The sequence below is a fragment of the Astyanax mexicanus genome, chromosome 1 (genome assembly GCF_023375975.1).
Source record: "Astyanax mexicanus isolate ESR-SI-001 chromosome 1, AstMex3_surface, whole genome shotgun sequence".
Lineage (NCBI taxonomy): Eukaryota > Metazoa > Chordata > Actinopteri > Characiformes > Acestrorhamphidae > Astyanax > Astyanax mexicanus.
The window spans coordinates 53259939-53272232 of NC_064408.1; the positions used below are offsets into that span (position 1 = coordinate 53259939).

The following is a 12294-nucleotide window of genomic DNA, read 5'->3' on the forward strand; positions in this document are numbered from 1 at the left end:
CTTTCACACTACTACAACTCAGTGACACAACTCTTGCATCCAAATTGAAAAAAAAACAGGAGGATCAGTGAGGTTATTTTTTTTACTTTCTCCGTCACATGACATTGTGTTCAGTAGCTCCTCCATTTCCAATCGCTGTTGTGTTTATGTGGATCTCTGTGGAAAACTCAGAGATTTGAGTCCAGACGGGACTAAAATTACTGGAGGACCACGGAGTTCAGCGAAAAATAGTAGGTAAATGTGCCTGTAATTTTCTCAAAGGACGACTAAGAAAAAAACAGTCATTCTCATAAAAGAGAAAATTACCCCAGAACCCCGTGAGAAACTAATCCTCTGTAAATGTGCCTAGTCAGCAACAGTGATAAAAACAGATAGAAAAAGATTACAGAAATAGTGCACTGTATACAGTGTGTCAGCCATTTTCTCAAAAACACATGCTATACTCTAAATAGCTCAGTATAAAACACCCAAAATGTTGTGTACAGACAATGTACGTGAGAATTTCCAATGTATACCATATGTCAGATGTCCTCAGAGCGTCACATATTAAAGCCGGTTTGTTGTTTGGTTGTTCCCTAATTAGTTCATGATGGCTGCATTCAGAAACCACAAAAGTTGCTCCTTTTACCTATTGTTCCTCCTCCTCTCTTCCTCTCAGTGACCTGGAAACTGTTTTAATGACACCATCTTACTGTCTGTCTGAATACTGGAGGAGACAGCAGAAGCCGCTTAAAATCCTCCTTGTAGCTTTCACCAGCAGAGGATACACCAAAGTATCCTACCCAAGAAGTCTTTTAGGGATTTTGAGTGACATCACTGTGGGCACGCCCACAGAGCACAGGAGCACATGTTTTTAAATTAATTCATTATTTAATTACTAATTATTTTTTTTTATTCATCATTGTTATACATGGTGTATAATAATATAATAATAAAGCAATAACAGGTAAGCTCGCCAACAAAGCAAAATATTTCCAAACAATTCTCTACCTGCTCTTTTAAACTAAAAAGCTGGAAACATTCACATTTTCTAAATAAATCATTATTTAAGAGACCCATGTCTCTTGGATAATTTTAGCTGACTCCACTATACTGATGTACAGGGCATCATTGCACAATAATATGGCATGAATTTTGTCAAAATATTAAAAAAGGTTTTAAGGTTTAACAAAAATTATGCATAAACTCATTCACTTAGGAATTACAACCATCATCAGGTGGGTTGAAGTCAGACAACTGACTTGCACATCTAAACATAACTTAGTACACATGTTTAATTGCTCAGACTTTTGTTAGGGCTTTTTGCTCAAACAACTTGACAAAAATAATTCAACAAAAGTTACTTTTGCAGTCAGATGAAAATACATCTGTAGTAAAAAACATTAACAAATGAATGCAAGTGAAAAGTCTGGTTCACAGTACTTCAGGATACTGATATATTTTTTAGCCTAATTAAGGCCTTCTTCACCTGCATTGACACTTTTAGGAGAGTTCCCAAAAACAAATGCAAATTTAACATTTGGAATCAACAACAGACATTTTATTTTCTTATTTATTCATGCAATAATGCAAAACAATTCACTGATAATAAAACTGCAGCTAACAATAAGGCAAACTCTTCTTATTATGTAAAAACAGAGGGATTATTTAAATAGTTGTAATTCCTATAAGTTGAATGCAAGGTTTGTGTTGTACTTGTTAAAGTAAACCTGTAAGTCTTGATTGCTTGATTTTGACATTTGAAAAAAATGCCTCACTATTTACAAAACCAGTTGTAATCACAATTACATGTGCAACATACTAATTTCTTTTTTCCTTTTATTTTCAGAATCTGGATTTGTTTTTTTAACAATGAAACATTTCACAACAAATCACAATTAAAAAGAAACACTTTCATATTGATGTAACTCTCTTTTTAGAAGTAAGCAGGCTAAATTTGTATGCTGTATGTAATCTGCTGCTGTTCTGTGTAGCAGCACCACAGTATGTGTGACCATGTATTTAGATTTTGTGGACCCTAAATGTCCCAAGGACTCCTTTTTGGTTCATGAGGTTAGGGAATAAAATAGGGCCAGCTGGTGGCACCCCAACAGCCCTGTTCCCTCTTGTGCCAGAAATGTCCTACAGTCATATCCATGTGCTTAATGGTCAGGGGAATAATCAACACAGGACATGTCATTTATCTCAAAGTTTTAAAAACAGCTTCCATGATGATCATCATTATGAACGCACTGCCATTAACAAATTAACTGCAAACACAAATAAGTGAAAAAATGTGTTCAGTTTTGATTGCATTTTGAGTTAATATGACCTCTTCTTCTTCATAATACAATTCATTTTTTTACATTCATTTCGCATTCAGCTTTGAGCTAAGTGAAAATAGTTGATTTGATTATTTGCAAGTAACAAAAAAGTAAATGAAAAGACTGAATGTTTTTGATGCCATAATCAAATTGCAACCATAGTGGAGTGTGGTGCTTTTTGTATATTGACATTTTTAGTCATTTATTTATTTACGTACTTATTTTTTATTATTTTATTTAGATTTTTTCCCCATTTTCGCCCCAATTTACAAGGCCAGTTATTAGGACTCCCCCTATCACTAGTGATGGTGAAGGAGGGTAAAGGCTACACTGTATGCCTGGTTAAGTTGTATTTACTTAAAAAATTGAGGAAACCTATTGCCTTAAAAAAAGTTAAGTAATAGGGAATAAAAAATTAAGTTAGCATAAATTAAAACTTCAAGTTTTTACAACTAAAGAGAAACTTGATTTATTTCTAAGGTAGCCCAGGAGGAATCACTACACACTGATGGTGACTGTCAGAAACTGTTGAACACACCCAGTATGCAAATAGATTGTGACAGAAGCCAATGGAAAAGAAGCTGCCAATGGCAACAGATTAATCTCAGTTATTATAAGTTGGTTCAACTCAAAGATCTCAGTTTAAGTGGATATGTTCCCACAAATGTTCAGCTAACTAAAAATAGTTGAGTATTGCTTAGAAATATCCATTTTATGTAAAACAGACTTAAATCATTTGAGTGCAAACAACGAATGGGTTTACAGTGGCACATACCTTCTCTGATTCACCACCTCTTTTCAAACTGCTGCTGATGCAGTATTGCCGAGTAGCATCACAGCATGCTCGGGGGAAAGTGCAGTCAGTGGCTTGGTTTTGATACATCAGCTCACAGATGCCTTGTGCTGCAGACACCATCCATTAGTGATGTGGGGAGAGAGCACCATCTACCCACCCAGAGAGAGCAAGGCCAATTGTGCTTTCTCAGGGCTCCGGCAGCCAATGGCAAGCTACATGAATTGGATTCGAACAGGCAATCTTCTAATCATAGTGGAGCCTTGGTCATTTATTTTATGTCATATTTTGCTTTGTTAGTATGTCTGCTAAAATGTTTATTGTTCAATGATTATTTTTAAATTGTAGTTTTGTAATTAATTTCTCTTTTAAAAGCAAGACACAATATATTTAGGCTATTTCATTTATGAAATGATGAAGAAGGGGCAAAATTCATGTTCTGTGTTTAGTGTTTAGCTTTTGGGTCAAATGGTAATTTGTTCAGTTTCAGTTTTAGCCCAAAAATAATTTAGTACATTACTTTTTTTTTTACAGCTTATGGGGATATTTATGTGTCTTTCATTAAATGGTAGAGATTTCAGGGCATCTAGCCTTCCAACATTGAGGACAATTTTATCAAGACACTGGACACAAGACATTTGGTGGAATAATCCTGGTTTTTAATCACAGTTTTCATGCACCTTGGCATGTTCTCCTCCACCAGTCTTACACACTGATTTTGGATAACTTTATGCCACTCCTGGTGCAAAAATTCAAGAAGTTCAGTTTGGTTTGATGGCTTGTGATCATCCATCTTCCTCTTGATTAAATTCCAAAGGTTTTCAATTTGGTAAAATCAGATGAACTCATCAATTTTAAGTGGTCTCTGATTTTTTTCCAGAGCTGTATATAGTTCTATTTCTAGTGTCAATCAACACATCTTATTAGTATTATTAATATTGTTCTGATTCCAATCTAATGCAGGGATGTGCTGACTTGTGAGTAAAAGAAAGAGAGAGTGAGAGCGTGAGAGAGAGAGAGAGAGAGAGAGAGAGAGGGAGAGAGAGAGGGAGAGTGTGTGAGAGAGACTGTGTGTGTAAAGAGAGATTGAGAAAGAAATAAAGAGAGAGAGAGATAGCGAGGGGGAGTGTGTGAGAGAGAGAGAGAGAGAGAGAGAGAGAGTGAGAAAGAGAGAAAGATAGAGTGTGTGTGCGTGAGAGAGAGAGAGAGAGTGTATGTGTGTGTGTGTGTGAGAGAGAGAGAGAGAGAGAGAGAGAGAGAGAGAGAGAAAGAGAATATGTGTGTGTGAGAGAGAGAAAGAGTGTGTGTGTGTGAGAGAGAGATAGAGAGAGAGAGAGAATATGTGTGAGAGAGAGATAGTCAGTCTCTCTCTCACTGGTGGAGTGGTGTGAAGTGAAGTATCAGATTCCGGCACCGGCTGCTCCAGAAGCTGGGAGGGCGATGCAGGAAGGGCTCAGGTGCGTAGCTCTGAATTCCTCTACAGACGCCAGATGTCCTGCGCGGCGCTCGCGCGGTCGTGTTTCCGCCGCTGGCCAGATGTGAGGGAAGAAGGCGTGATTTACTGAGACTCTGAATGGCGGGGTCGCTGCATCCGCTGAGCGTGTGGAGCTGGTGAGCTGAGCGCGGGGAGCGGGTGAATGGGGGAATAAGGTTGTGGGGACTGGTCGTGTTGATGGTGGGGAGTGTGGAGCTGCTGAAGGTCGCAGTGTAAGGAGGAGCGCTGCTGCGTGCTGTGCGGTGTGTATGCGGGGATGATCAGTGATGGAGAGCAGTCCCGGGTTTAGAGTCGGTGTGAAGCTGTAGAGTGCGGGGCAGCGCTGCGTTCACCTTCAGGACGCGGGAGGGTGCGTGTGCGCTGTCCGCGGTGCTGAACCTGCCCGCAGGGCCACTGAGACCCCAGAACAGCTCCAGCATGGGCTGGTCTTCCCTCGCTGCTCTACATATACAATGCTACACAACACAGCTCACGATTCTAGCTGACTGTAGATCAGTGAGTGGCTCTGAGGGTTTGCTAGTCCAGTTTTATATCATACAGTGAATGAATGGTGCAAGGCAGGCATACACCCCAAAAACTTTTCACTGGGTTATGTGAAGGAGCACTAGTCTATGCTGAGGTCTGTCTTTACCCAATAAAAGCTCAGAGCTGGGGGAACACTGTGTAGTGCTGGCTCATTCAATTTAACAGTGATTGATTCACTCCTACAGTACTGAACTCAGTCTGGTAGAACTGCATTCAGACTTGCTGCAGCTTAAGGTACTTCAACGAACGTTTTCTTCTAAAATCTTTTGTTAAGGTTTCCCAAAGCACCGTACGGGTTCTTACACAGTTTCAAACTAATGACCCCTTAAAAGTCTATCAAGGAACAGTTTTTTTTAAGCGTGGGCAGTAGAGTCAATCCATTTAAATGCTGTGTTGGATTTATGCCTACAGTCTTAGTAAAAATCCACTTTTATTCACTGAAATTATATTTTATTCATTTAACATACTTGAAACATGTCATTCAGTTTCACAGGAATAAATGAAAGAAAATGAAAGACAAACTGAGATGTGCACCATGCAAGTACCATTTTACAGATTTTTGCATAATTCAGTACAGCATATGATTTACTCATACGGCTCTAAATTCACTTTTAAACAGATGGATATATCCACATACTGCGGTATTCACTCTTGCAGTGTACAGCTCAGTTCTAACATAGTTAAATTTCTATTTGCAGTATAGAATTCAGTCTAAACAGTGTTGATTTCTCTGCTACCAGTGTTAGGTTCTCTGTCATGTCATGGATTTAATCTTAACCCTGTTGGATTCACACTTGCCTTGTCAAATTTCCAGTTAACAGTGTTGTAATTACTCTTGCACTGTAGAGTTTATGCTTACCAGTGTTGCAAATATTTCTGTATATAATTCAGTTTTAACAGTGTTCAGTTTACTCTTGCAGTGTATAATTGGGTTTTAACTGTGAATGATTTACTTTTGCACTGTAGGGTTGAGTCCTAAAAGTGATCTGTCAACTTGATGTGCATAATTCAGTTTTAACCATGTTGGAATCGCTCTTGCAGTGTATATATGTGTTTTGGCAGTACTGAATAGTGTACAATTCAGTTTTTAAAAGTGTTGGAATCTTTTCTGCAGTGATCACAGTGTCAGCAACAGTGCTTGATTGAGTCATGCAGAGTAAAATTTACTCGTACAGTGCTAGGTTCACTTTTTGTCATAGAGTTAAATTCACTCTCACAGTTTTAAATTCAGCTGTAAATGATTTAATTTGCTTTTACACTGTTTTCTTTGTTCCGACATTTTTAAATTCACATGTGTAATGTTAAATTCACTTTGTTACAATTCAGTCAGAGAGGATATACCAGCCTTAATTTCACTTGAGTGTTGAATTGCCTCTTGCAGTGATAAAATCCTTAAAATCATTCTTACATACTTACATTTTTAATGTTAAAATCTCTTTTATAGCATTGTTTTCACTCTAACAGAATTTCGTTAACTCTTGCAGCATTAAAATCACTCTTATTCAGTTCCCTTTTACAGATTTGTTTACAGTATTTGCTATGTTTCAATTCTTTTTAATGTACTCGCACAGAGTTAAATTCACTATGTCACAGTTAAATTCACTCTTACAGTGGTTAATTTACTCCTACAGTGTTAAAATTAGTCTTAGAGTGTTAAAATCACTTTTACAATGGTGAATTTACACTTACAGTGTTATAATCACTCTTACAGTGGTGAATTCACTTTAAAGTGTTAAAAGCACTTTTACAGCAGTGAATTCACTCTTATAGTGTTATCATTTACGTTTACAATGTTAAATGCACTCTTACAGCACTGAATTCACTCTTTCAGTGTTACATTTATTTTTACAGTATTGATTTCGCTTTTACTTGGTTAAATTACAGCCTTAAATTCACTCTTCTATTATTGGGTTCACACTAACAGCCTTATATTCAGAGTTGAGCTGATTCTGAGGGTGTTGCGGGTGTCTGTGCTGCGCTGTTGCGCTGATCTGCGTCAGTGGGTTTATAATAGACGCTGTAGGAGATGATGTGTCTCTGATGGTGTGTGCTCCACGCTGGGGAGTTTGCTGCGCGCGCTTGGGTAATTGGGGATGTTTAAAGTGTCACACTTTCTCTGGCCTACTTCTCTTCTCTCGCGCGCATCCCCTAACTCTCTCTCTCTCTCTGCCTCTCTCTCTATCTCTCTCTCTTTGTCTTTAGGTGCTGATGGATGCTCTTCGGTCGTCTCGCTCCCGCCACGCCATGCTCGCTTCGTTAAACGTGCTCCCAGCACGCACCGCCAGCCGCTCCTAATCCCCGCAGGCACGCGCGAACATGGATCATCGCTCGTGGCGCGCGCCGCTTATCCTGCTGCTGCCGGCGGCGCTCTTTTTCTCCCCGCGCGCGCTCGCCAGCCTCCACGAGCGCTCGGTGGTGCCCCGCGCGGCCGCGCGCTCCGTGGCCCGCATGGACGGCGACGTGATCATCGGCGCGCTTTTCTCTGTGCACCACCAGCCGTCGGCCGAGCGTGTGGCCGAGCGCAAGTGCGGCGACGTGCGAGAGCAGTACGGCATCCAGCGCGTGGAGGCCATGTTCCACACCCTGGACCGTATCAACGCCGACCCGCACCTGCTGCCCAACATCAGCCTGGGCTGCGAGATCCGGGACTCGTGCTGGCACTCCTCCGTGGCGCTCGAGCAGAGCATCGAGTTCATCCGCGACTCGCTCATATCCATCCGGGACGACTCCAAGGAGGGAGCCAAGTGGTGCGTGGACGGGACCCCCTCCAGCCACCCGCCGCCCTCTAAGAAGCCCATCGCGGGGGTGATCGGACCCGGCTCCAGCTCCGTGGCCATCCAGGTGCAGAACTTGCTGCAGCTCTTCAACATCCCGCAGATCGCCTACTCCGCCACCAGCATCGACCTCAGCGACAAGACCCTCTTCAAGTACTTCCTGAGGGTCGTGCCCTCAGACACGCTGCAGGCGCGAGCCATGCTGGACATTGTTAAACACTACAACTGGACCTACGTCTCCGCCGTGCACACCGAGGGTAAGAGAGTTTCCAGCTTCAAGCTTTATTTGTCGTTTGCACAACATGTCAGAACATAACCGCACATATAGCTTTGGAAAAAATAAGAGACCACTTCAGTTTCTGAATCAGTTTTTATTGATTTAACTATTTATAGGTATGTGTTTAAGTAAAATGAACATTGTTGTTTTAGTCTATAAACTACAGACACCATTTCTCCCAAATTCCAAATAATAACATTGTCATTTAGAGCATTTATTTGCAGAACATGAGAAATGGATGAAATAAAAAAATGCAGAGCTTTCAGACCTGAAACAAAGAAAACAAGTTGATATTCATCAGAAATCAATATTTGGTGGAATAACCCTGGTTTTTAATGACCGTTTTCATGCATCTTGGCTCGTTCTGCTCCACAAGTTTAACACTGATTTTGGATAACTTTGTGCCACTCCTGGTGCAAAAATTCAATCACTTCAGCTTGGTTTGATGGCTTGTAATCATCCATCTTCCTCTTGAATATATTCCAGAGGTTGTCAACTCGTCATTTTTAAGTGGTCTGTTATTTTTTTCCAGAGCTGTAGATGTTCATGATGAGGTCCAGGCAAATAATCTACAGCATTGTTACACATATACACAGAATTAAACTACACAACAGAGAATATAATGAAAATACACAAATAGAGAAACATCTACACTCTACATTCGCCAGTGTTAAATCAACATGTTTAGTTTTACCACTAGCAAAATTTATTGGGGACTACATACAAATGTATAGACAAAAGGGTAAAGACACAATACATGAATAGACAGCCGCAGCAGTCTAACACCATATCTGTCATTAATTGCCTCTGATAAAATACATGTTTATGGTAATCTAACTAACACTATTGTCCCTAAATGCAATAAAATAATCACAGCAATGATTCAAAATCTAGAAGAAAAGATTGTCTGGACAATAAAGAAGGTTACTCCAACAAAAGCACTACAGTTTAGTAGCAACAGATTTGCAAATAGACACAGTGTTCTCTGGTGGTGCTCATTCAGTACATTTGGGATGGGTTGAGGAGTTGGGGGTGAGGTGGGGTGAGGTTGGGTGTTGATTAACCAACATGCTCTGGTCGCTTGCAATCAAATGCTCCAGAATAAACATTCTGTCCTTCCTTGGACAAAATGTTACACTAAAAAGAGCAGCATAAACTCATTTAGTCCACTTGATTTCAGAATATCAATGAACTGGCAGTCTAATATTTTTTATAGTATAGTGTACTGCATATGTATTCTGGAACTCTTATGTCACTCTATCAATCAATTAATGAATCAATCAGTCAATCACTAGTCTATCTGTCTGTCCTGTCAATTGGTCTATCGGCCAAACTGTTCTAGTTATTTATATATCTGCAATTATTTTCTCTATGTCAGTCCATTCATTTGCCAGTCATTCAATCAATCAATCAATCAGTAAATAAATTAATCAATCAATGAACCATGAATCATGTATCTATATATCTAGTTAGCTATCTGTCTGTCTGCCTGTGCTTCTATTTATATAATTGCACTCATCTGTCCAACACTGACCTTTTGCATTAAATGAAGAAACTCTGAAATTGGCAGTGTGATACGCTGGATTTCAGTCTAATAGTTAGAGCTGGGCTCTTCATCCCCATCGTATGTATAATCAAATGCTAATTCTATTCCATTAGATGTGTACAAGTGGGCTCTCTTTCCCTCTAATTATTTGCATATCTAAGCATGCTTTAATTAATCAATCACCTTCTCCATATTTAATGAGGAAACTAACTTATACTTCCCTCTGCCTCTCGCTCTCCTGAGGCAGCTTTAGCTTTATGCCGCACTGGCCTGTGAGCCCCTCTAATGGCCTCGTGCTCCTCAGAGAACTCTGACATCTTCCACTCAGATTTCAAAACCCTCAGATAGCCAAGCTGTCAAAGGAATGAGACGTCCAGTTTTCCAAGCTGTCAGGCTGCTAAATGGTCAGATTTCAAACCGGTAGCAGGTTACTTTCCTGTCTGCTTTCAGAATAGGCCAATGTCTTTACTGTCTAATTTTTAAATGGCAGCTGTTTCACTGACAGATGTCTAAACTGGCATTTCTCATGACTTCTCTAACAGTGATTGTGTATGTTGGCAGTTTGAAGCCACCATTATCTTGTCTTTCAGTTTGTCCACTACAGAAGATTAAACTTTAGTTTATAAAAAGGTGGTAAAACAGTATAAATAGTTAGAAATTGATAAAAATATTTAAAATCTATTCACTGGGAAAATCATGTTAACAGCCTGTATGCAGTGGCCTTCAACTCTTTCCACTGAATGTAATTTGCTTGAGACTGCATTATACATAAAAGCAGGTATGCATGAATTTATCCTTGAAAAGTGGCCCCACATACATGTGTACACACACACACACACACACAGACACACACACACACGCAGTGTTAGGCGCTGTACTCCTCTGCCACAGACATCTTCAATGCTGCCTGTTGCCCCTAGCAACAGTAGAGGTCCCTGATTGCATTAATTACCTGGCCAGATTCAGATCTATCTGTCTGACTGACTAAAGCATTTTTAAATGGCCGAGTCAATAGGCATCCGTTTGCCCTCCCCTTGATTGGCAAATGGCAGGCAAATTGGGCTGCATAATTGTGTTCCTGGTGTACAGATAGAATCTCATGGTCGAATGTCATCAGAGCAGCACAGGAGAGACACAGAGCGGGTATGTAGTACACTATTCAGATAAATTCATTTAGTGTCACACAAATTCCCATTACAACATATCAGAGGTCACAAGGAGGATCACTGAGGCGAGGTGAGAGCAAGAGAGGAACATAAAGAAAAAGGACACTACCGCTTATTAAAGGCTGCAGCCCAGTGGTTACAGCTGTGGCTGGAACCTGTACTGCTCTAAAATAATTCTATTGATTAATCTAAAAGGTTTATTTTTCTCTTTTATTTAGAGTCTAGGTTGCAAAATGAAAAAACTATGGGGTTTGATATATTCCATTTTATTTGGTTCAATTCAACCAAGTTTTCTTCATTGCTTGATGCAGTGTTCTGCTTATCATGAACATTTAAACAACAGTATATCAGGTTCTTAGAACAATTTACAATTAACAGCAAAACACAATGGATTACCAATCCACCTTTAGTTCATATGCCAAACAATATTTTTGTTCATAAACATGCCAGTATCATCAGATTATCAGGTCCTTTAGTCACAATCCAAAGTAATACCATATAAAAAATGTTTTTAGCAAAATGTTTTCCAATATTGGGCGTGGCACATTTTTTTGCCATTAGTGTACTATTAAGGATTTTCTAATGGCTAAGGTTTTGCTGACAATTTGCTGATGCATCTATTTGTGCACCAGTACAATGTTACACATTACCATATGTGTAAAATGAATTACAAGAGATTTTACATGATTCACAGGTGTACCTTTACTCTTTTACTGTCATTTTTGATAGACCCTTTCACTGCAATACAAAACAGAAGACAGTTGTGCAAATTCATTGGCATTATGATATTTGTTCAAAATGAAACGCAAATGGGCTTTTGTGATATGCAGTGAAATAAGTAAATGGAGGAGGTGCAGAGTCAATTAAAAAAAATCTGTTAATTTCAATTCAGAATAGTTTGATTTAATCCAGTTCATTCCAATAACTTCCAATCGTTCCAATTGAGTTTAGTTCTGTTTCATTTTTTTAACTCTGTTTAATTCTGTTTTTTTTTTTATTAAATTAAATTATACTGATTTCAGTGCAGTTCAGTTTTTACTGAATTTACTGAATTTTACTGATTTTACCGGGTCATTTGAGTTCAGATTTCATCAGTTTAAACTGGTTCAATTCAATTCATTCTAGTCCAGTGCAGGTAAATGTTCTTTCATTCAGTTTGTTGTAGTTCATTTCAGTTCTGTTCAATTCAGTTCATGTTTTTATTTTTAGTTAATTAAGTTTACTTTCGCTCAGTCCAGTATGGCTATTTATTTATAATTTCACTGAATTTATTCAAATTAATTCAGTTCAGGTTAACATTTCAGACTTTTTTGAGAAGTGTAAGATGTTTTCACTCCCTGGTGCTCCGTTCTCCAAATGTCACTCAAATGTATTAGTGTAAATAAAACTCCATATGAAGTTGACCTTTTGAAGTT

General features: G+C 39.2%; 1 protein-coding gene across 4 annotated transcripts in view; it reads left to right on the forward strand.

The window, feature by feature from the left end:
• The first annotated feature begins 4455 nt into the window (after positions 1-4455).
• The window catches only part of grm1a (glutamate receptor, metabotropic 1a), a 45501-nt gene continuing 37662 nt past the window's right edge, over positions 4456-12294 (forward strand). For 2 of the 4 annotated variants that reach the window (XM_049479900.1, XM_049479908.1), the window contains exons 1-2: positions 4461-4707; positions 7319-8147. In XM_049479900.1, the coding sequence (XP_049335857.1) occupies positions 7433-8147 (715 nt within the window). In that variant the 5' untranslated portion in view covers positions 4461-4707; positions 7319-7432. Of the gene's footprint in view, positions 4708-7318; positions 8148-12294 lie in introns of all 4 variants that reach the window. The other 2 variants (XM_049479902.1, XM_049479918.1) reach the window with 2 other exon arrangements.